This window comes from Sander vitreus, chromosome 2 (genome assembly GCF_031162955.1).
Source record: "Sander vitreus isolate 19-12246 chromosome 2, sanVit1, whole genome shotgun sequence".
NCBI lineage: Eukaryota > Metazoa > Chordata > Actinopteri > Perciformes > Percidae > Sander > Sander vitreus.
In genome coordinates, this window is record NC_135856.1 from 2,642,753 (window position 1) to 2,667,752 (window position 25,000).

Sequence of the window (25,000 nt, forward strand, 5' to 3'; positions counted from 1 at the left end):
TCTTTATGAATAGCATGTTTACATGTTGTCCTTCATTTATTAAAAACAGAGGAAGGGATTGGGCATCAAGGAATAGAGCCAGACCGATATATCGGCAGGCCGATATTAGGCATTTTCCAAACGGTATCGGCATTTATAATGTTATATAATGCTAAATATAAAATAAAAAACGGACGAAACCCCCTTCAATCATATTATAAGTGTTGGCGTTGCATAGTTTGTCCAGACAGGACACGATAATGTCGTTGTTTTCGCAATGTATTTCAATGGGAAGCATATTTCGTGATCACAGAACGACTAATCCGCGCAGGGAGGTTGGTCTGGGGGGTGGATGGGTCAAACAACACAGGACTTTCACCCCGGAGACCGGGGATCGCGTCCCGCGAGTGGCATCCCATCCCGTTGTTGTGGCCGGCGTGTGGCGTTTCGTTTCCCCGTTGTTGTGTGCCCCTGCGCCTGGGGATGCACCCGGGGACGCGTCCCACATGTGGCGGTCCGTCCCGTTGTTGTGGCCGGCGTGTGGCGCCTCATTTCCCCGTTGTAGCTTCACCCAGAGCAGGTTCGGAAATCGTGACGTGTACACGAAATAAACGTCAAAATCGTGACCTGTAAACGTATCAATATATCAAAATAACGTGACTATTTCACGACCTGGCGTGAGACCGGGTTGGTCCACCAGAGGGCGCTCTACAACGTCCCTGTTGGCAACATTAATATATTTTGATGTTCTGTTGTGACAATAAAACAAACAGGTTCATTTTTTTAAACTGCATTTTCATATTATTTTAGTGAGGACTCGAAAATAACTACAAATAACTAATGTTAGGGAAATCTGTTTATGTTTTGTGACTCTGCAGTCCTTCGGGTCTGACGTCAGCCCCCCTCTCTCTCTCTCTCTCTCTCTCTCTCTGTCTCTCTCTGTCTCTCTCTCTCTCTGTCTCTCTCTCTGTCTCTCTCTGTCTCTCTCCCTCTCTCTCTCTCTCTCTCTGTCTCTCTCCCTCTCTCTCTCTCTGTCTCTCTCTCTCTCTCCCTCTCTCTCTCTCCCTCTCTCTGTCTCTCTCCCTCTCTCTGTCTCTCTCTCTCTCTCTGTCTCTCTCTTTCTCTCTCTCTCTCTCTCTCTCTCTCTCTCTCTCTCTCTCTCTCTCTCTCTCTCTCTCTCTCTCTCTCTCTCTCTCTCTGTCTCTCTCTCTCTCTGTCTCTCTCTCTCTCTCTCTCTCTCTCTCTCTCTCTCTCTCTCTCTCTCTCTCTCTCTCTCTGTCTCTATCTCTGTCTCTCTCTCTCTCTCTCTCTCTCTCTCTCTCTCTCTCTCTCTCTCTCTTTCTCTGTCTCTCTCTCTCTCTCTCTCTCTCTCTCTCTCTCTATCTCTCTCTCTCTGTCTCTCTCTCTCTCTCTCTCTCTCTCTCTCTCTCTCTCTCTCTCTCTCTCTCTCTCTCTCTCTCTCTCTCTCTCTCTCTCTCTCTCTCTCAAGTTTTGGTTACCGTATATAGCGTATGGCTGGGCGATATGGAGAAAATCAAATATCACGATATTTTTTGACCAAATACCTCGATATCGATACCGCAACGATATTGTAGCGTTGACTATCGGTGCTTTCACAAAACATTTACACAAAGAGATGATAACTAATCATCAGTAATGTGGATATAATGACTAAGGGGGTAAAGGTAAATAACAGAACAGTTACAACAGTCTGGTGAGATCAGAACATGACATCACTTTACTGTAATGCAGCCTTTAAAACCAGGAAAAGACACTTATGTCATATTATGATATTACGATATCTAGTCTCATATCACGATATTGATATGATATCGGTATATTGCCCAGCTCTATCGTAGCGTCCACCATACTTCTAGTAAGCGGTGCTCTAATGTGTGGCTAACTCCACAGCGCTGAGGTCCGTCTACACCATCTGGGATAGGAGAAAAAAACAGTGACAGGACTTTCACCCAGGAGAGCGGGGTTCACGTCCCGCTCGTCACGCTTGCTATAGTCGCTTTTTTCTTTCCTCCCGCGTGTCACAGAACCGTACGCCCACCCACGACCCTTTCCTTAACATAACTGCGTCAAAAGGGACGGCAATAGTCTCGACCAAGCACGTTTACTTAAAGCGCTAAAGGGACGTCAATAGTCCCGACCAAGCACGTTTACTTATAGCGCTAAAGGGACGGCAATAGTCCCGACCAAGCGCGTTTACTTATAGCTCTAAAGGGACGGCAATAGTCCCGACCAAGCTCGTTTACTTATAGCGCTAAAGGGACGGCAATAGTCCCGACCAAGCGCGTTTACTTATAGCGCTAAAGGGACGTCAATAGTCCCGACCAAGCTTGTTTACTTAAAGCGCTAAAGGGACGTCAATAGTCCCGACCAAGCGCGTTTACTTATAGCGCTAAAGGGACGTCAATAGTCCCGACCAAGCTTGTTTACTTAAAGCGCTAAAGGGACGTCAATAGTCCCGACCAAGCGCGTTTACTTATAGCGCTAAAGGGACGGCAATAGTCCCGACCAAGCGCGTTTACTTATAGCGCTAAAGGGACGCAATAGTCCCGACCAAGCACGTTTACTTATAGCGCTAAAGGAGACTTTTAGCGTCAATAAGAACGACAAAGGCACCTGACCAAGCGTCCATATTTTACGAGATGAGTGTGAGAACGTGTTGGACATTTTTAGCGTATAACGTTAGCTTGCTAGCACAGAGGTTCTGGTTGCTGTTTTCCACGAAACGACCGGAGTTTGGAACATAAACAGAAAGAAAGCAAAAGTTGAGGCAAATCCGTCGTCCATCCAGACTGGCCGGCTCTAGTCTCCGGAGTCTTTAAGGCCGTTACAGACCGACCAGACGGCCGACCGTCGGCAGAAAAGGCAGTCGGACTGATCAGTCTCCCTGAGTTGGTAAACAAAGTGCCTCAAAACACACCGAAGACATGAGACGTAATACGTCTCCGTAACAGCAGGCGGCGCTTTCGTCAGATTTTGAGAGACTCTAGTAACGCTTATCCCGCTCGCGGTTTCCGGGTGAGTCCCGACTGTCCTGTCTCTGACTGAGCATGTCAGGTCGGCCAAAATGAAGGCCGACGGCTCCTCCAACGGACGACGGCACGAACACACCGAACAGACTCGAGTCACCGACCTCGCCAGACGGTCCAACGGCCGATTATCGGCCCGGTGTGTAGCTGCCTTTATTGTTTTGGGTATTTTAGGATTCTTGGTTTTCATTGGATGGCGAGGAACTGAGAGTCCCTGCTGCAACATGGATTTCTATCCGTGCTGACCTCCACCTGAGCTGCTGGGAGCTCTGTCGGTCGCAGACGTGGAGACAGTGTTGTGTTTTAGGGGAACTCAAGGGCGTTATAGCATATATCGTCACAGGTAACAAGCTAACCATCGCAAAGTGTTGTGCTAATGCTGGGAACAGGCACGTTGTATCTTATAGTTGTATCCATATGATGTGACAGACCTAGGTTAATATTTCACCAGGTCCGAGGGTGTGTGTGTGTGTGTGTGTGTGTGTGTGTGTGTGTGTGTGTGTGTGTGTGTGTGTGTGTGTGTGTCTGTGTGTGTGTGTCTCTCTGTGTCTGTGTGTGTGTGTGTGTGTGTGTGTGTGTGTGTGTGTGTGTGTGTGTGTGTGTGTGTGTGTGTGTGTGTGTGTGTGTGTGTGTGTGTGTGTGTGTGTGTGTGTGTCTCTCTGTGTCTGTGTGTCTGTGTGTGTGTTAGAGAGAGAGTGTGTGTGTGTGTGTGTGTGTGTGTGTGTGTGTGTGTGTGTGTGTGTGTGTGTGTGTGTGTGTGTGTGTGTCTCTGTGTCTGTGTCTGTGTGTCTGTGTGTCTGTGTGTGTGTGTGTGTGTGTGTGTGTGTGTGTGTGTGTGTAAAGTGTCTGTGTGTGTGTGTGTAGAGTGTCTGTGTGTGTGTGTGTGTGTGTGTGTGTGTGTGTGTGTGTGCTGTGTGTGTGTGTGTGTGTGTGTGTGTGTGTGTGTGTGTGTGTGTGTCTGTGTCTGTGTGTCTGTGTGTGTCTGCGTGTGTGTGTGTGTGTCTGTGTGTGTGTAAAGTGTGTGTGTGTGTTAAAGGGTGTGTGTGTGTGTGTGTGTGTGTGTGTGTGTCTGTGTGTGTGTGTGTGTGTGTGTGTGTGTTAGCGTGTCTGTGTGTGTGTGTGTGTGTGTGTGTGTGTGTGTGTGTGTGTGTGTGTGTGTGTGTGTGTGTGTGTGTGTGTGTGTGTGTGTGTTAGCGTGTCTGTGTGTGTGTGTGTGTGTGTGTGTGTGTGTGTGTGTGTGTGTGTGTGTGTGTGTGTGTGTTGTGTATGGTTTTGTTCCAACATTGGGATGGACCATAGGAGTAATCCCCCCGAATAATAAAAACTGGGCTTTTTTCGAAGTTTTTATAGCTTTTTTTGGACGTTTTTTGTCACGTTAATATTTTTGTCGCTTTTTCCGACATTTTTCAGTCTTGTGTTTTCTCCTTAACTTCTCCAGGACATGAACACCTGTTTCCTGGTGAAAGTCTTGTGTTTTCTCCTTAACTTCTTCAGGACATGAACACCTGTTTCCTGGTGAAAGTCTTGTGTTTTCTCCTTAACTTCTTCAGGACATGAACATCTGTTTCCTGGTGAAAGTCTTGTGTTTTCTCCTTAACTTCTTCAGGACATGAACACCTGTTTCCTGGTGAAAGTCTTGTGTTTTCTCCTTAACTTCTTCAGGACATGAACACCTGTTTCCTGGTGAAAGTCTTGTGTTTTCTCCTTAACTTCTTCAGGACATGAACACCTGTTTCCTGGGTGAAAGTCTTGTGTTTTCTCCTTAACTTCTCCAGGACATGAACACCTGTTTCCTGGTGAAAGTCTTGTGTTTTCTCCTTAACTTCTTCAGGACATGAACACCTGTTTCCTGTTGAAAGTCTTGTGTTTTCTCCTTAACTTCTTCAGGACATGAACACCTGTTTCCTGGTGAAAGTCTTGTGTTTTCTCCTTAACTTCTTCAGGACATGAACACCTGTTTCCTGGTGAAAGTCTTGTGTTTTCTCCTTAACTTCTTCAGGACATTAACTCCGCACTGCCACAGCCTGATTTGGTGTTTTGCCTGTCAAACAAAGCTATTTTTGTTTGTTTTTTCACATATAAACTATATATTAACAGCATTTCAAAGACTATATTTCAATGTAAAGCAGGTCGTTACTACAGTGTGAAACATTCATTGAATGTCTAAAAACTCTTTCCAAAATGTACACTTTTTTTACTTACAAACCACCAAATCATAACTTCCTGGGATTGTTTAGCATCAGATGCACTCTCTGATCGATGACTTCACTCTAAACTAGGTTGTTGATAACGGAGCTGGCTCCTGAACTCAGCCTTCACCTGGAGCGGAGGGTGTCGGAAGTTGAGTTTCGGGCTCGCCGTCCGACCGGCAACGTAATGCAACTAATGGAAGATGGATTTCTGGATCGACCCGATTGTGCAGCACGCTCTGCAGATCGCTCACATTTCACACATCCGGTGACAAAACAAACTCTGAAACATAAAAAACACGATCCAGCTGAAGGTCAGCTGTTGTTTCGGTTGACTTGGAGAAAGTACAGTGGCTGTTTTTGTGACGGGCCAGCGATCATTGAGAAGTTTGGCAGAGAACGAACCAAACACCATCTGCTGATCCAGACCTCCAAGAAAACTACATTTCTACGCTGATGATGACGTCGTGTGTGTGTGTGTGTGTGTGTGTGTGTGCCTGCCTATCTGCGTGCATGCATGCGTGCGTGCCTGTTTGTCTGTCTGTGTATGTCTGTGTGTGTGTGTGTGTGTGTGTGTGTGTGTGTGTGTGTGTGTGCCTGCCTGCCTGCCTATCTGCGTGCATGCATGCGTGCGTGCCTGTTTGTCTGTCTGTGTATGTCTGTGTCTGTGTGTGTGTGTGTGTGTGTGTGTGTGTGTGTGTTTGTGTGTGTGTGTATGTCTGTGTGTGTGTGTGTGTGTGTGTGTGTGTGCCTGCCTGCCTATCTGCGTGCATGCATGCTTGCATGTGCTGTTAAAGCGATGTAAGCAGCCGTTTTACTACCGTGTCCTTGGAGGACGGGGCTGTTTGAGGGCAGGGATGTCCAACTGCCAGTTTGTGGGCCAAACTGGGCCTCCATGAATATTGATGTGTAGTCTGTTTTAACTGTGTCACAGTCTAAGGACCGCAAAACTCACTTGACTTATGGTTTCACACGAGACACAAACGCCGGTCTCCTGAGTGAAAGTCCTGCATTTGTTTGACCCAACCTTACACGTTTGTCTATGCGAGACGAGAGTTCACTGCCCTACAAGAAACAGAAATATGGGTCGTTATAAGCTGCTCGCGCAATCATGTGACCGTTCTACTTAACGTAACGGTCGCAGTTTTAAACACGTAGTTAACGTGATGGAGAAAAACTACTAAAATGAGGACATAACGGCACCTTGGACTTTGAGAAACTGGGATGGACATTTCTCATTATTTTCTGACATTTTGGGTTAAACAAGACTATAATCTGCAGATTAATCGACAATGATTTGACAATGATGCACTACTGAAACTCATTCTACTCTCTAATGAAGGACATGACTACAAAAACACAGACCCAAGTTGTATTAAATCTCAATAAATTGTGGTCAGATTTTATGCCCAGTATTTGCAGACATGATCTGCGTCTGTTCCGATGAGTCGGAGGGACGAACCCAACCATGCAGCGTCCTAAAAAACTGACTGCAGCTTGTAAAATAAATCGAACATCATCTTCATCAGTCATTTTGTAAGAGAAGTTGTCACAGTTTGCAAATGGAGGATCTGGAATGTAGGGTTTTTGGAACCAAACTCCAGTTTATAATCCCTCCTGCATTTGTGTGTGTGTGTGTGTGTGTGTGTGTGTGTGTGTGTGTGTGTGTGTGTCACTGCACGCTGCCAGCAAATGCAGTGATGACTCATGCTACACACACACACACACACACACACACCATCTGTTTGACAGGCAGGCTGAATCACACAGAGGAGGAAAGCTGTGTGTGTGTGTGTGTGTGTGTGTGTGTGTGTGTGTGTGTGTGTGTGTGTGTGTATGAAGATGTGGCGGGCGGTAGCAAAGCTTGACAGCCTGTGTTCAACGAGGACCGCCTCTACACTGTGACCGAGGAAACAGGATGTACGAGAGATGTCCGAGTACAAAAGGCAAGACAGAGAGAGAGAAAGAGAGACAGAGTTTATTTATTTATTTATTTATTAATTATTTTAATCCCAACATTTAATCTTTATTTATTTTTTTTGTCTGCCTCGACGTGATTCAGCCTCTGTCTCCATTTTTTTTCTGAATGTGAAGATTCGGTCTCTGCAGGCAGCTCAGACGATGGACAGGGTTTGTTATGGTTATCTGTGCGTGTGTGTGCGTGCGTGTGTGTGTGTGTGTGGGCGTGTGCGTACGTGTGTGTGTGTCTGTGTGTGTGTATGCATGTGTGTGTGTGTGTGTGTGTGTGCGTGTGATGTGTGTGCGTGCGCGTGCGCGTGTGTATGTGTGTGCGTGTATTTGCATGTGTGTGTGTTTGTGTGTGTATGCATGTGTGTGTGTGTGTGCGTGTGATGTGTGTGTGTGTGTGTGTGTGTGTGTGTATGCATGTGTGTGTGTGTGTGTGTATGCATGTGTGTGTGTGTGTGTGTGCGCGTATGTGTGTGCATGCGCGTGTGCATGCGCGTATGTGTATGCGTGTGTGTGCGCGTGTGTGTATGTGTGTGCATGTATTTGCGTGTGTGTGCGTGTATGTGTGTGTGCGCGTGTGTGTATGTGTGTGTGTTTGTGTGTGCGCGCGCGTGTGTGTGTTTGTGTGTGCATGTATTTGCGTGTGTGTGTGTGTGTGTTTGTGTGTTCGTATGCTTGTGTGTGTGTATGTGTGTGCGTGTATTTGCGTGTGTGTGCGCGTGTGTGTGTGTTTTGGCGTTCTCATTGGACATAACTCATTACACAACAACTAAATCCAACCAGACAATCTGATTGGTCAACGTGCTCATATCAGCCTGACAGCTCACCCAGAGCCATTTGAGCCCCTTTTCAGCCCCATTGTACCGAATGTGGTTGCAGTTCCACCAGAGTTCCACTGGGGGTGATCACCGTCCAGTGCTAAATGACAACCCGTTCTCATTCTGAACTCGTAAAATGAGGACGTTTGGACAGTGGCTGTCAGCGTCTGATGCGACGAAAAAGGCGTCTTTCAGCGTGTTTGTGTAACGCACCGGGGAGAGCAGCAGTTAGAGAGGATTTAGAGAGGAGTATGTAAGGAGGTTGGTTGGGGGGGGTGGATGGGTCAAACAGGACTTTCACCCAGGAGAGCAGGGTTCACGTCCCAATTGTCACGCTTGCTATAGTCACTTTTGTCTTTCTTCCCGTGTGTCACAGAACCGTACGCCCACCCACGACCCTTTCCTTAACATAACTGCGTCAAAAGGGACGGCAATAGTCCCGACCAAGCACGTTTACTTATAGCTCTAAAGGGACGGCAATAGTCCCGACCAAGCACGTTTACTTATAGCGCTAAAGGGACGGCAATAGTCCCGACCAAGCGTGTTTACTTAAAGAGCTAAAGGGGACGGCAATAGTCCCGACCAAGCACGTTTACTTATAGCGCTAGAGGGGACGTCAATAGTCCCGACCAAGCACGTTTACTTATAGCGCTAAAGGGACGTCAACAGTCCCGACCAAGCACGTTTACTTATAGCTCTAAAGGGACGGCAATAGTCCCGACCAAGCGTGTTTACTTAAAGAGCCCATATTATGAAAAAAACACTTTTTCTGGGATTTGGGGAGTTATTTTGTGTCTCTCCTTCCACACACATACACACTTAGAAAAACAACCCTCCATGCTGTTCTGAGTGAGATACGGTTTCTGAATGTGTCCTGCCTTCAGTCTCTGGGTGAGCTGTTCAAAATCGGCACGGCTTGTGACGTCACAAGCCGAAACGAGCTGGCTGACCGCAACCGTTAGCTCATAGCTTTAGCATTAGCGTTAGCATGTTAATGCTAACGCTAGCATGCTAGCTCGTTCTCAATAGCAAAGCACTGCTACAACACACACTAGTTCACCATCATCTACTAAAGAACTACTTCCATGTGCGCCCTCATTTAGAAGAAGTCTCCCAGCTAATCCTGCCTTGTAACTGACTGAAGGTGGAGAAACAGCCTTTCTTTTACTGTCTATGGAGCTAGCTAGCTGACATGAGCTACATCTGAGCTACTGAGCATGTGCCAGTGCAAATCTGTACTATCAAAGATAGTACAAAAGCAGAAGAAAAGAGGTCTCACTCTGTAGCTAAAACAGAGACCGGCTGAAAAGAGGATCTGCAGCAGTGAGAGAGAGCTGTGTAGTACAACAATATGGTGTTTTTTGAAAATTAAACCATGTAAACCTATTCTGGTACAACTTTAAAATACAATTATGAACCTGAAAATGAGCAGAATATGGGTTCTTTAAAGCACTAAAGGGACGGCAAAGGCACCTGACCAGGCGTCCATATTTTACGAGATGAGTATGAGAACATGTTGAAAATGAATGGGAGTCTATGGAGCTAGATGGCTAAATGTGTCTCTTTCTCCTGATTGTCGTTGAGGAATCTCAGATCTGATTGTAGTTTCTGCAAGTTCAACATGGATTATAGGTCAAAAGTTGAATGAACGAGTACTTGTGTCCTTTCCATTACTTACAGGTTGAGTCGTTGTTGCCCATAACACGCTAGCATTCTGCTAATGAATGCTGATTGGTCAGTGAAGGACTGATTACGATCGGAGATCCCGCTTCACGGCATCCGAAGCAGAACCAGAATGTCAGAGTGAATATTTCGGCGTGGTCTTTAAAACATTAGCAAACCTCTTTCTAGCACGTGTATTAACAGGGAGAGACTAACCTGTCAGCTGTGTTGTATTAACAGGGAGAGTCTAACCTGTCAGCTGTGTTGTATTAACAGAGAGAGTCTAACCTGTCAGCTGTGTTGTATTAACAGAGAGACTAACCTGTCAGCTGTGTTGTATTAACAGAGAGACTAACCTGTCAGCTGTGTTGTATTAACAGGGAGAGTCTAACCTGTCAGCTGTGTTGTATTAACAGGGAGTCTAACCTGTCAGCTGTGTTGTATTAACAGAGAGAGACTAACCTGTCAGCTGTTTTTTATTAACAGGGAGAGTCTAACCTGTCAGCTGTGTTGTATTAACAGGGAGAGTCTAACCTGTCAGCTGTGTTGTATTAACAGAGAGAGACTAACCTGTCAGCTGTGTTGTATTAACAGAGAGAGTCTAACCTGTCAGCTGTGTAGTATTAACAGAGAGAGTCTAACCTGTCAGCTGTGTTGTATTAACAGAGAGAGACTAACCTGTCAGCTGTGTTGTATTAACAGGGAGAGACTAACCTGTCAGCTGTGTTGTATTAACAGGGAGAGTCTAACCTGTCAGCTGTGTTGTATTAACAGGGAGAGACTAACCTGTCAGCTGTGTTGTATTAACAGGGAGAGACTAACCTGTCAGCTGTGTTGTATTAACAGGGAGAGTCTAACCTGTCAGCTGTGTTGTATTAACAGGGAGAGACTAACCTGTCAGCTGTGTTGTATTAACAGGGAGAGTCTAACCTGTCAGCTGTGTTGTATTAACAGAGAGAGACTAACCTGTCAGCTGTGTTGTATTAACAGGGAGAGACTAACCTGTCAGCTGTGTTGTATTAACAGGGAGAGTCTAACCTGTCAGCTGTGTTGTATTAACAGAGAGAGACTAACCTGTCAGCTGTGTTGTATTAACAGGGAGAGACTAACCTGTCAGCTGTGTTGTATTAACAGGGAGAGACTAACCTGTCAGCTGTGTTGTATTAACAGAGAGAGTCTAACCTGTCAGCTGTGTTGTATTAACAGAGAGAGTCTAACCTGTCAGCTGTGTTGTATTAACAGGGAGAGTCTAACCTGTCAGCTGTGTTGTATTGACAGAGAGACTAACCTGTCAGCTGTGTTGTATTAACAGAGAGAGTCTAACCTGTCAGCTGTGTTGTATTAACAGAGAGTCTAACCTGTCAGCCGTGTTGTATTAACAGGGAGAGTCTAACCTGTCAGCTGTGTTGTATTAACAGGGAGAGTCTAACCTGTCAGCTGTGTTGTATTAACAGGGAGAGTCTAACCTGTCAGCTGTGTTGTATTAACAGGGAGAGTCTAACCTGTCAGCTGTGTTGTATTAACAGGGAGAGTCTAACCTGTCAGCTGTGTTGTATTAACAGGGAGAGTCTAACCTGTCAGCTGTGTTGTATTAACAGAGAGAGACTAACCTGTCAGCTGTGTTGTCGATGCCTCGAGAGAACAAAGGAAGTGACTCAGAGCTTGCCGTAAAGCAGCATCTCTGGCCGTATATGTGTATGACGTCATTGACATTTTAAAAGGCTTTTTAGAACAAAAACCGCCACTTTAAAAACATCTAACACCCAGCAGTGTGTATTTTCTTAGCCTCCCCTTTCAAAAAATGATATCCTGAGAAAAGTGGATGTTGAGGGGTACAGCTCCATAGAGTCCCATTCATTCTGCACTGGCCTGTGAGCGCCCCCTATATGGAAACTGAGTGGAACTGCAACCAGTTCAGAAGCCGGAAGTAACGAGAGAGTGGACCTTCTTCCCTTATTAGAAATGATTTGCTAACGTTATACAGGGACAGGAAATCGTCGCGGACGGTGTCTAAATCTCTCCATGGAAGAAATATCTTTTTCAGCAGATATCTTAGTTAGAACAAGATTGTCTATATATATATATATATGGTTCATACTGAATATCCATATTTATTCAGTTTTTCTTTTAATATATTCTGTTAATATAGTGCATATATCTATATTAAACACATATCTACATTATTCTTACTACTATTATAATGTCACTGCTACTACGTTGCACATATCTGTATAAATGTTCATACATTGTTCATATCTCATAGCCATATTTATTCTGCTCTTATAAGGGAACTGCTAATACACTGCTCATATTTATATTTAATTGATATTACTCTAAACCACCTCCTGTAAACCAACTGCGTACTACTGGCTACACTGCACCACATTTCTCGTCCTGTCTATGCACCACATGTCTATATTTTGTATTTCACGTTGCATTTTTCTGCTCTTTTTGCACTTCTGGTTGGACGCAAACTGCATTTCGTTGTCTTTGTACTTGTACTCTGCACAATGACAATAAAGGTTATATAATAATGAATCTAATCTCATCTAAAAATTGAGCTAGCAAAGCAGCTTGGTGTTTATATTTGCGGTAATTATTCAGTTTGGGAAATCCCACGATCTCTACAAAGCTAACGTTAGCTGGAGTTGACTGGCTGACTAAACAGGGAGGGACTGTTGCTTTTTCTTTATTTTGAGAGCGAACTGCCCCACAGTTTGATTATAACTTTTATTTTGTTGGTAACCGTTGTTTGATCATCGCAATATTACACTCAAGGGTTTGATTTAACGTCATTATTGGCAAGACAGTGAGGCGGCCAACTAGCCAACTTGGTTCAAACCAACCAGCTACGAGATGAATCCTGACCACGAAACATTTGATTTGGCGCAAAGAAAACATTTTGAAACGGCAAAGTAACAAGACTGTGAACATAAACGATCACACGCAGCTCGCTCTAGCCATAGACGGTGAAAGAAATGGACAGAGCGACGCCATAGACTTCGACGGAGACCAGTAGGAGTCTATTATGATACAGGATAATGCGTTTGTATATTCTGATTAAAGCATTTTCTGACTAAGACATATGTGTGATATTCTGGTATTATTCAGGATTTAGAGGCATTATTTAGACATGTATACAACGTATTCAAGATCTGCGTCTCAATCAGGGTTTTTTACTACAGTTTGTGACAGTTTACGGCCTCTTGCCTGTTTAAGGCATGGATGTATTAAGAGAACTGGATCCAGCGTTCGGCGGGAAGCCCCATACGTTCCAATGAGAGTTGCTCAAAAGCACATAACGCAAACATGGAGCTTGGCTCTTCCGCGTTGACTGGCCCATGACGTCACGATGGACATGCGCACCAGCAACAGTTTGTTTATGTTGTAGCAACCGTTAGCAAGATGCTCGTTCATGAGCTCCTCTCTCGTGTCTCTTACAAGTGGCGAACTCATGAACGTGCCGTTTTCATTGTCACTAACTTTAAACATTGTGTTTTCGTTGTTCCTGATCCTTTACATGCTTATCTAAATAAACGATGGATGTATTTAGACAACCAAGGAGATTTAATCATTATGTCGTGCTACTAGCTACTAGCTAGCTATTAAGGTTAGCCTGCAGTTTCGTGAACAGAGCTCATCCATGGCTTCATCCCTCATCCACGTTACAAGCTTTACAGCATACAGCCCTTGGATGTATCATAAGAGAGAACTAAGGCGATGTAATCACTAGCTATGTCTGTAGTAACGTTATGTAGGCATATAGCTAATTATGGTATTATCATTATCTTAATACATCCATGCTAGCTACCGCTAATAGCTACTAGCCGATAGCCCCGCCAGCTTGGGAAACGCTTCATACATGACGTTACATCCATGTTACAGGCTTTACAGCATACATACATCCCTCAGGTGTATCATAAGATAATACCATGGACGTATTAATAGAACACATGGTTAATTACAACCATTAGCTATATCCATTATTACAGCTACAGGACCTCGGGAGAACAGTCATATGAGCATGTCTCCATTATAACAGCTATAGGACCTCAGGAGAACAGTCATGTGAGCATGTCTCCATTATAACAGCTACAGGACCTCGGGAGAACAGTCATGTGAGCATGTCTCCATTATTACAGCTACAGGACCTCGGGAGAACAGTCATGTGAGCATGTCTCCATTATAACAGCTACAGGACCTCAGGAGAACAGTCATGTGAGCATGTCTCCATTATAACAGCTACAGGACCTCAGGAGAACAGTCATGTGAGCATGTCTCCATTATCACAGCTACAGGACCTCAGGAGAACAGTCATGTGAGCATGTCTCCATTATAACAGCTACAGGACGTCAGGAGAACAGGCATGTGAGCATGTCTCCATTATAACAGCTACAGGACCTCAGGAGAACAGTCATGTGAGCATGTCTCCATTATAACAGCTACAGGACCTCAGGAGAACAGTCATGTGAGCATGTCTCCATTATCACAGCTATAGGACGTCAGGAGAACAGTCATGTGAGCATGTCTCCATTATAACAGCTACAGGACCTCAGGAGAACAGTCATGTGAGCATGTCTCCATTATAACAGCTACAGGACCTCAGGAGAACAGTCATGTGAGCATGTCTCCATTATAACAGCTACAGGACCTCAGGAGAACAGTCATGTGAGCATGTCTCCATTATAACAGCTACAGGACGTCAGGAGAACAGGCATGTGAGCATGTCTCCATTATAACAGCTACAGGACCTCAGGAGAACAGTCATGTGAGCATGTCTCCATTATAACAGCTACAGGACGTCAGGAGAACAGTCATGTGAGCTGGCGGGCGCAGTCCCGCAGCTCTGCTCGCGTCCATTATGCGCGTTCGTCAAACCTAGTTTAATAACTCTGGATTCGGCTACTAGTGAATGTTAAAAATGTTAAAAACGTGACGTTTTAAACAAGGACCCTTTACTTGTTCGGGCTGGTTAGTTGATGTACCCCGAAACAAATGATCTGCTGAAATATAGACGTTTCTTTCGCCATGCAAAGTCTATGTGAAAAGTCTTTCTGGGCCATGGGGTGCAGTACCACCGTTATCCGCTAAGCCCATGGTGGCTTTTAGACATGGCGCTCTTCCTGGGGGCTTGGTTTAAGGCTGACCAGCCGACCAGCCGACAGTTTGCAGGGCTGCGGTACAGATGCTCGGCCAAAAAAGTAGGAGAAACACTACGGCCACTTTTAAACTTTATCACAGACTTGGGTATTAACAGGTTTTTGGATATGCACAGACATCACAACGACGACCTTTTAAAGAAGCTGGTTGAAGGAAAGAAAGAGGGACGGTGTGTTCACACGCTCCAACAAGTCCGCCACCGCTGGAACACTTTGAAAAAATCATATGTTTTAGTCTGAATATGTTTTTTCTGGAATAAGGGCAATAACCGGCATATTATATGCATGTAAACGTAGTCAATGACACAAAACTTGTTCCACACTGGTTGGTCTAATCCAGAGTTTTTCAATCGTGTCCCACTTGTGTCCCACTTGTGACACCATTTTTAGCTCCCAAAATTGTCATTCATCAGCCACCAGAGAGATCAATAAGTCTTGATTAGAAAGAAAGACAATAATCAATTTCAAATTCCAGAGTGAGTCGTGTTGTTTAAGTCAGATTGAGCATTTTGCAGCATCATTGTTTGTTTCTTCACTCTACAACAGTTCAGTCTTCTTGACTGTTCTTGTTTGTCTTTAACTAGGGATGCATGCACCGAATCCAGGATTCGGCTTCGGATTTGGCCGAATATTGGGCTTTTTGATGGTTTTGGGTTTCTGCTGAACCTTAGAATTTTTTTCCACCCAACCGACCCCTACGCTTGCACTCCGCGCTACGCTGGTCGACGTAATGACGGCGCCGTTGATTACAGGAAGGTGTTTACGTAGGTGGAGCTTCAATGCAGCAGGCTGAGAGGAAGTGGAAATGGAACTGGTGAGCAGAAAAAGGGTTGTTTGGCAGTACTTTCAGTCAAAAGAAGGCCATTCAAGTCCAGCTACATGTTCAATCTGCAATGCTGATTAGTCTGGTGGTGGCGAGGACCCTAAACAATACACAACATCACCGCTGTTACAACATCTGGTATGAAACATCTGGAAGAATACGAGCTGAGCATGAAGGGATCTACAGACAGCAGCCAGAATGCAGCAACTTCAGGTACAGCAAAGGAAGGACAGTTACTGGGAGTAGGATTCGGTATTCGGTTTTGGATTCGGCAGAACCATTTCATTGACAACCCCCCCCCCCCCCCCCCCCCCCCTCTCGCTGCACCACCCTGCAGAAAATGGCTGGAAAGCTTTCCTTGGTGTGAATGTTAACGATGAATCCTCCAGGCACGCTAAAGTGAGCCATGGCGTTCCTCAAGGCTCAGTGCTTGGACCAATTCTTTTCACCTTATATATGCTTCCTCTAGGCAATATTATTAGGAAACATTCAATTAACTTTCACTGCTACGCAGACCCAATTATATCTATCAATCAAGCCAGATGAAACCAGTCAGTTAGCTAAACTTCAAGCATGCATTAAGGACATAAAATCATGGATGACCTACAATTTACTGATGTTAAAGTCCGAAGTTATTGTGCCACCTCCGAAACTCATTATCCAAAGATATAGCTACTCTGGATGGCATTGCCCTGGCCTCAAGTACTACTGTCAGAAATCTAGGAGTTATTTTTGATCAGGATATACCTTTGAGTGTGGGTGACCTACTCTATCTGTAACGTGTTTTGAGATAACTCTTGTTATGATTTGATACTATAAATACAATTGAACTGAATTGAATGCTCACTAAGCTAGCGGGTCAACACGCTAACTGTGTCTCTCTGGTCGGTTGCAGTGACAGCTACATTGTGCGCGTCAAAGCGGTGGTGATGACCAGAGACGATTCGAGTGGCGGCTGGTTGGCGCAGGACGGCTGCCTGAGCAAAGTGGGCGTGTGCAGGCTGCTGGCGAGCGAACTGCTGGGACGCAACAGCTTCCTCATTCACGGAGAACGCCTCAAAGACAAGCAGGTTGGTGCGGACGCATTTCACGTCAATAACAAGACATACATATACACATACATACACAGTTATAACCATAGAGAGTCTTCAAATGCCTAAATAACGCTGCTTGCAAAACAATAACAAGACAGCAAAGAACCATCACCCGAGCAGCGTTAAAAGGTAATTGTAGTATCCCTTTCCGTAGAACATCATTTGCCCAAACTGCCTTTTCAGTAAAAGGGGCACAATTATGGACCTCTCTGCCAGACCACTTGAAATGTATCCCAACATTAGCCACCTTCAGAAAAAGATACCAAATTGTGGCTAATTCAGGAAAAATATTGCTCTCATATTGAGTTTTTACATTGTACACTGTATACTTTCTTTCTTTTTTAATTTCAGTCCATTTTATTTCATCTCTCTCTTATTTTTAATAATGTGAATCTGTATTTTTATTTTTAACCAAAAGCCCTACTAGGTGTTGTGAATTAGCTTCAGCTAAAACACTCATCTCGTAAAATATGGACGCTTGGTCAGGTGCCTTTGTCGTTCTTATTGACGCTAAAAGTCTCCTTTAGCGCTATAAGTAAACGTGCTTGGTCGGGACTATTGCCGTCCCTTTAGCGCTGTAAGTAAACGTGCTTGGTCGGGACTATTGCCGTCCCTTTAGAGCTATAAGTAAACGTGCGTGGTCGGGACTATTGCCGTCCCTTTAGCGCTATAAGTAAACGTGCTTGGTCGGGACTATTGACGTCCCTTTAGCGCTATAAGTAAACGTGCTTGGTCGGGACTATTGCCGTCCCTTTAGCGCTATAAGTAAACGAGCTTGGTCGGGACTATTGACGTCCCTTTAGCACTATAAGTAAACGTGCTTGGTCGGGACTATTGCCGTCCCTTTAGCGCTATAAGTAAACGAGCTTGGTCGGGACTATTGACGTCCCTTTAGCACTATAAGTAAACGTGCTTGGTCGGGACTATTGCCGTCCCTTTAGAGCTATAAGTAAACGCGCTTGGTCGGGACTATTGACGTCCCTTTAGCGCTATAAGTAAACGTGCTTGGTCGGGACTATTGACGTCCCTTTAGCGCTATAAGTAAACACGCTTGGTCGGGACTATTGCCGTCCCTTTAGCGCTATAAGTAAACGCGTTTTGTCGGGAACTATTGCCGTCCCTTTAGCGCTATAAGTAACGCGCTTGGTCGGGACTATTGACGTCCCTTTAGAGCTATAAGTAAACGCGCTTGGTCGGGACTATTGCCGTCCCTTTAGCGCTATAAATAAACGCGTTTTGTCGGGACTATTGCCGTCCCTTTAGCGCTATAAGTAAACACGTTTTGTCGGGACTATTGCCGTCCCTTTAGCGCTATAAGTAAACGCGTTTTGTCGGGACTATTGCCGTCCCTTTTGACGCAGTTATGTTTAGGAAAGGGTCGTAGGTGGGCATACGGTTCGGTGACACGCGGGAGGAAAGAAAAAAGCGACTATAGCAAGCGTGACAAGCGGGACGTGAACCCCGCTCTCCTGACCAGCACGCCCAGAATGCGCCTGAACACACCTCCCTGTAAGACCAGCACGCCCAGAATGCACCTGAACACACCTCCCTGTAAGACCAGCACGCCCAGAATGCACCTGAACACACCTCCCTGTAAGACCAGCACGCCCAGAATGCACCTGAACACACCTCCCTGTAAGACCAGCACGCCCAGAATGCACCTGAACACACCTCCCTGTAAGACCAGCACGCCCATGGACGCACAGATGGGCGCAGGTGCATTTGCTATTTAAACGACGTGGGCGCTGGACGGGAAATTGACAACTGCGTCGGTCTTAAACTAGCAAAGACACTTGAGTCGGGCTTTGCGCTGCGCCGGGTGCAAGATAGGACCCTAAATGTTTAAAATCCATTGTTGTAGGTGTGCCCCAGGACTGTTAGTGTCTATAGAACGATTGATTGACATCTTCTTGAGTCTTTTGTTAGCTTTGTTGCTCCTGTTAGGGCGGGACAAATGACAGCTATACATGGCCGCAGGAAGCGGGAGTGCTGGGGGTGCTGCAGCACCCCCTATTGGCGAGAGGGAGATTTTTTAAAAAATGTATTAAAAATATTTTGCATAATTTATAAATCCCTTATGAATATTTTAGGAAATGATTGACACACGTAGGCTATTATGTGTATTTTGGATTTTAATTTCATTATTTTGAGGCCTAATCAACACAGGTTCGGAAGTTACGTTGTCAACATCAGGCAGGCAGGCTAGTGGTCGCTGAGTAAAGAGGTTTCCCGCTCGTTCCATGCAGCATACATCCATCCATGGCAGCAGCAGACATTTACATAGTCTAATGACAGAAACGAGGAGGAAATATGGCACAGAAACGGATTTACCTGCCTCCTCACTCGGATTTGCCTGAGTGAGGAGACTGTCCGCCCGCCTCTGCCTGCAGTGCACCGGCAGGCCCAGCCCCAGCACCTACAGCACCCAACCCAGCGTGATTGGATTACACGAGCCCTTCCAGCCAACATCCAGTTTCAAATTTCCTGCCCGGCGTTGTGGAAATGAAACGTTCTCACGTTCTGTGGCACCGGCCTGGTTTGCTAGATGGCAGTGGCTGCATTATATGGAAGAGACTGATCATATTTTGTGTTTTGTTTGCCTGAAAGCAGAAAAAAAGTCATACCTAGAGACAAATTTAAGAAAGACAACCCCTTCGTGAATGCCAGCTTTTCAAATTGGCGTAAAGCCACTGAAAAATGTAACGAGCATGAGAGATCAGAGTTGCACAGAGAGTCAATACAAAAGTTGGCCGCTTAGGATGACGTCCCCCATAGATGCTCGCTTATCCAGCGCTCATGCCAGAAAGCAGGCTACTGCCCGACACTGTTTGGAGCTTCTCTTCAGGACCACCCGATTCATTGGCAGCAAGGGAACTGCCTTCAGGGGCGACACAGCACGCGAAGGAATACCGTATGAATTGATGCTGGAGCGCACCTATGATCTCCCTGAAGAAAGAAAGTGGATAGAAGGAAGAGACAACTGGATGTCGGACGCTATACAAAATGAAATAATTGAAAAGTTTACTCATGCTATCCAGAGGGAAATCGTTGCCCGCTCATCGCACTGCCGATTTTATGGCCTCACAGCTGACGGTACAACTGACATAAGCACCACTGAGCAGTTCTCCTGCAGTCTGAAATATGTTGACAGCAGCGTGGAGCCTCACACTGTGTTTTTGGGATTTTATAACGCCCGGGACAGCACTGGAGAAGCTCTTTTCAGTTGCATCAAGGATATTTTTTTAAGACTAAACATCCCCATTGAACGCATCGCAGGATTTTGTTTTGATGGAGCAGCTAATATGTCAGGGTGTTTTTCAGGCGTGCAAGCTCGGCTTAAAGAGTTAAACCCGCACTCACTTTATGTGCGTTGCAGCAACCACTCACTGGATTTGATTCTCCATTGATTCTTCTTGTGGCCGATACTTTGAACTTTGCTCAGGGTGTCTCATCTGTGATAAGAGCGTCATCAAAGCGAAAACAGCTCTACCAATCGTTTTTTGGCTGTGATGAGGTTGCTGTCAACATCTTAGGCCTTTGCCCGACAAGGTGGTGTATCCGTGACCGTGTCCATTAAACGCGTCACTGCAGCTTACCCCACTCTCCTGACTACGCTGCACGAGCTGAAGGATGACAAGAGTGTCAGGGGGGACAGCAGAGCAAAGATCGGGGGACTCTACAAACAGGCTTTAAAAGGGAGAACATATTTCGGTCTTTTATGCTGCCATGCCCTGTTCGAGCCCTGTGAAGCAGTTGCCACAAGCCTACAGAGTGCCACAGCAAGTGCGCAAGGTGCACTGGAATGCACAGGTGTGCTGAGAGAACAAATAGCCACACTCCAGGATGATGCAGTTGTGGACGAGCTGATCCGCAAGGTTGAAACCTGCGCATTACAAACCTCCCTGAAAATGCCAGACACCACCTCCCCTAGAGTGAGTAAAACCCCAGCTCGCCTTCGCCAAACTAGAGAGCCAGAGGCAGTGGCGCATGGCGCACAAACAGTGGATTGGCGACGTAGCTTTTTTTCGAGGCTATTGATGTGATATCGGCGGAGCTGGACAGAAGATTTGATCAGGCCAGTATGAAGCTTGCCGCAAAGCGAGAGAGGGCTGTTATCAAAGCAGCAGAGGGAAGGAGCGTCAATCTGGAGGCCCTTCAGCTCCCGGAGGAGCTTGACACAGAACGCCTTGAACTCCAGCTCAAAATGCTTAGGCCAAGCATCGCCAAGCAGCTTGCCGATGTCACAAAAGACAGAGGGTTTAAGTGTGTCACAGTCCAAGATGTAGCATCATGTTTGACAAAGCTCCAGCCACAAACAAGAGCCATGTTTTCAGAGAGTTATGTCTGTGCCTACCTATCTCCGTGGCCTCATCCGAGCACACTTTCTCCGCCTTGCGTCTTTTGAAGACATGGGTATGCAGCACCATGACCCAGAACAGACTCACACACCTTTCGCTGATGCATGCCCACACAGACATTCTGAACTCCCTGGACATTCGTCCCCTCATGAGAGACTTTATCTCCACGACCCCAGAGCGCACCTCGACATTTGGACACCTGTAACCAGAGCACCCTGAGTGTAGCTCAAAGTAAGAGCATAATAGCATTTATTTTTTAGACAACAAGTGGGATCAGCTTTGACTAGCCAAGCAATTGTGAGTAGTACACTATAGTATTTTTGCCATGTGGTGGGGATGGATCATTATTTTGATCGTGTGTTCTTTGCGTAATGGATGTGGAGAACTGTTCCATAACGAGATTATTTCCTTGTGGTCTGCGTAAAAGGATTTTGGAGCTAATAGAGTTGCGTGTGACATAAACGTGCAGTGACTCAGGTTCATGCCAGCTGTCCAAATTGATTGCATTGTTATAGCGTTATTATGAAGTTTAATTCATATTATATGTTGTTATAATAGTATATGTTGTATGTAAATATGTTGTATGTATGTCTGGAGTTGTAACGAAAGTAATTCCCCCCTGGGATTATTAAAGTATTTCTGATTCTGCTTCTGATTAATAGTGCATATATTCATCTGAGAGCTGATGATGTCTGTGTGTTTCAGACCCTGGCTGTGTGCACTGAAGTGTATATGACAATAAAGTAGTGAATCTCAATGTATTTATTTTTATTTTTCACAGCACCCCTGTTCCAGCGGCCATGCAGCTATATCATTCTTACTGCTAGAAAATATTTGTGATCTAAAAAATCCCCATCTAAGTTCCGGCCCACTTCAACCTATACAGAGTCACCAGTGTGGGTTCAGAGGCTTTAAAGTGCTAATATTAGGCACATTTTTAGGTTCATAATTGTATTTAGAGGTTATATCAGAATAGGTTTACATTTCTTTTTCAAAAAACACCATATTTTAGTTGTACTGCTCATTGCTGCAGCTCCTCTTTTCACCCTGTGTTCAGGTCTCTGTTTTAGCTACAGAGTGAGACCTCTCACTGCTGGAACATCTTTGTTGGCAGTCGCACATGCTCAGTACCTAGGTAAGGACTACTAGCCAGTCAGAAGCAGAGTATGAGGGCGTGTCCTGACAGTACCTAGGTAAGGACTACTAGCCAGTCAGAAGCAGAGTATGAGGGCGTGCCCTGACAGTACCTAGGTAAGGACTACTAGCCAGTCAGAAGCAGAGTATGAGGGCGTGTCCTGACAGTACCTAGGTAAGGACTACTAGCCAGTCAGAAGCAGAGTATGAGGACGTGCCCTGACAGTACCTAGGTAAGGACTACTAGCCAGTCAGAAGCAGAGTATGAGGGCGTGCCATGCTAGCAGCTAGGCGAGCATTATAACGTGTGTTCCAAAGTGACCACGTTTGTCTCTGAAGTAAAGGCTGGACTACAATAGAGCTGTTTGGAGCAGTTTGTGAACAGTGTTTTCTGTTGGAGATGGTAAGTCCCTTTGGGGGGGACTTTGGACTTTTCACTTTGTAAACTTATAACATGCACAAAAACAGATATATAACACAATAAAGGAAAGGGAGAAAGCCAAAAAGGTTAATATGAGCACTTAAATGTTCATTATTCAGGTCGTTCCATCTGATTTGTGGGATGATTGTTTTGCAGGTGATCCTGGAGTGTTTCCTAAAGAAGGATCTGGTCTACACGAAGGCCACGCCGACGTTCCACCACTGGAAGGTGGACAACAGGAAGTGTGGTCTGACCTTCCAGAGCCCGTCCGATGCCAGAGCATTCGACCGTGGGGTGAGGAAGGCCCTGGAGGACCTGACAGAAGGTACGCACCAGTCACACACACTTACGACCAATGCCTTCCATCCACTAGACCAGTGTTTCTCAAATGGGGGTAACGTGTCCCCCTAGGGGTACTTTGGAGGACTGCAGGGGGTAATGTGTCCCTCTAGGGGTACTTTGGAGGACTGCAGGGGGTATGTGTCCCTCTAGAGGTACTTCGGAGGACTGCAGGGGGTATGTGTCCCCCTAGAGGTACTTCGGAGGACTGCAGGGAGTACGTGTCCCCCTAGGGGTACTCTGGAGGACTGCAGGGGGTCCGTGTCCACCTAGGGGTACTCTGGAGGACTGCAGGGAGTACGTGTCCCCTAGGGGTACTCTGGAGGACTGCAGGGGGTACGTGTCCACCTAGGGGTACTTCAGTTCTCAGTCATCTGTTACAGCTTTAGTTACTAGTTACTTTAGTTACTCCACTACAGAGCCCATTCAAGCCCATTTCCAATGTTTCCAAATCGAGGCACCAATCACAACCGTTGAGGCGGGCTCTACACCAATCACAACCGTTGAGGCGGGCTCTACACCAATCACAACCGTTGAGGCGGGCTCTACACCAATCACAACCGTTGAGGCGGGCTCTACACCAATCACAACCGTTGAGGCGGGCTTTACGTGATGACGATAGCGCAGCGACGGCGAGCAGCTTCTTGTTTACATTCAACATGACGGCCACCGGACCCTTTGATGCCGCTGTCGCTGCTACGTCACCCGGATCGTTGCTCTGATTGGTTGAAGGACTATCCAATGGCGGCCCTTGAAGTCAAACTAACGCTAGCTGCACTAACTTAGCTAGCTTCACTAACTTAGCTAGCTGCACTAACTTAGCTAGCTACACTAACTTAGCTAGCTGCACTAACTTAGCTAGCTTCACTAACTTAGCTAGCTGCACTAACTTAGCTAGCTGCACTAACTTAGCTAGCTACACTAACTTAGCTAGCTTCACTAACTTAGCTAGCTGCACTAACTTAGCTAGTTACACTAACTTAGCTAGCTTCACTAACTTAGCTAGCTGCACTAACTTAGCATGCTGCACTAACTTAGCTAGCTTCACTAACTTAGCTAGTTACACTAACTTAGCTAGCTTCATTAACTTAGCTAGCTGCACTAACTTAGCTAGCTGCACTAACTTAGCTAGCTTCACTAACTTAGCTAGCTGCACTAACTTAGCTAGTTACACTAACTTAGCTAGCTGCACTAACTTAGCTAGTTACACTAACTTAGCTAGCTGCACTAACTTAGCTAGCTGCACTAACTTAGCATGCTGCACTAACTTAGCTAGCTGCACTAACTTAGCTAGTTACACTAACTTAGCTAGCTTCACTAACTTAGCTAGCTACACTAACTTAGCTAGCTTCACTAACTTAGCTAGCTTCACTAACTTAGCTAGCTGCACTAACTTAGCTAGCTTCGTTGATCTGATTGGTTGATTTGGCCCGTCCATCACCAACATAGGTGGTGATAGACAGATGGTTTATCCAATCAGCTAACCAGGATTTAGCCCCTTCCCAAAAGTTCTCCAACGGAAAGTTCCCAGATGGATATGCCGAGCAAATGCGCAGCGATCCATCTGGAGTCAGGTTACGATTTTATAGCATTTGAAGAAAAGAAAAAATGATTTAAAGAACACTGAAAAAAGTGACAGAAATGTCGGGGGGGGAAAACGCAGAAAAAATCGACAAAGAACTTCGGGAAAAGTGACAGAAGTGTCTGGAGGTTTTAACGTAACTTCTGCTGGCGTGAAAGCAGGTGATGACATAACCGTACCGTCCCTCTCGTTTGTCGCCCAGGGTCGACCACGTCCTCATCGACGCTGCAGAACGAGGCGGAGCTCGGCGACGATGACGTCTTCATGGTGAGAACCTCTTCCTCCTCCAGCTGTTAACACACGGAGGATGCCTTCCTGTCTCTATCTGTCTCTACGTGTTGTTTTAATGTTGTAATGTGTTAATATGTTTACATGTGGGGGGGGAATATTAAACTCTTTGTGTCAGGAGAGTGTAAATAAAAACCCA

The 25,000-nt window shown here is 45.7% G+C and overlaps 1 protein-coding gene across 2 annotated transcripts in view; it reads left to right on the forward strand.

Moving 5' to 3' along the window:
* LOC144532264 (sprouty-related, EVH1 domain-containing protein 2-like) overlaps positions 1-25,000 on the forward strand; it is a 34,383-nt gene that overhangs the window by 1,141 nt on the left and 8,242 nt on the right. For both annotated transcript variants that reach the window (XM_078272936.1, XM_078272945.1), the window contains exons 2-4: positions 16,541-16,715; positions 22,809-22,977; positions 24,776-24,840. In XM_078272936.1, coding sequence (XP_078129062.1) covers positions 16,541-16,715; positions 22,809-22,977; positions 24,776-24,840 — 409 coding nt within the window. The remainder of the gene's footprint in view (positions 1-16,540; positions 16,716-22,808; positions 22,978-24,775; positions 24,841-25,000) is intronic.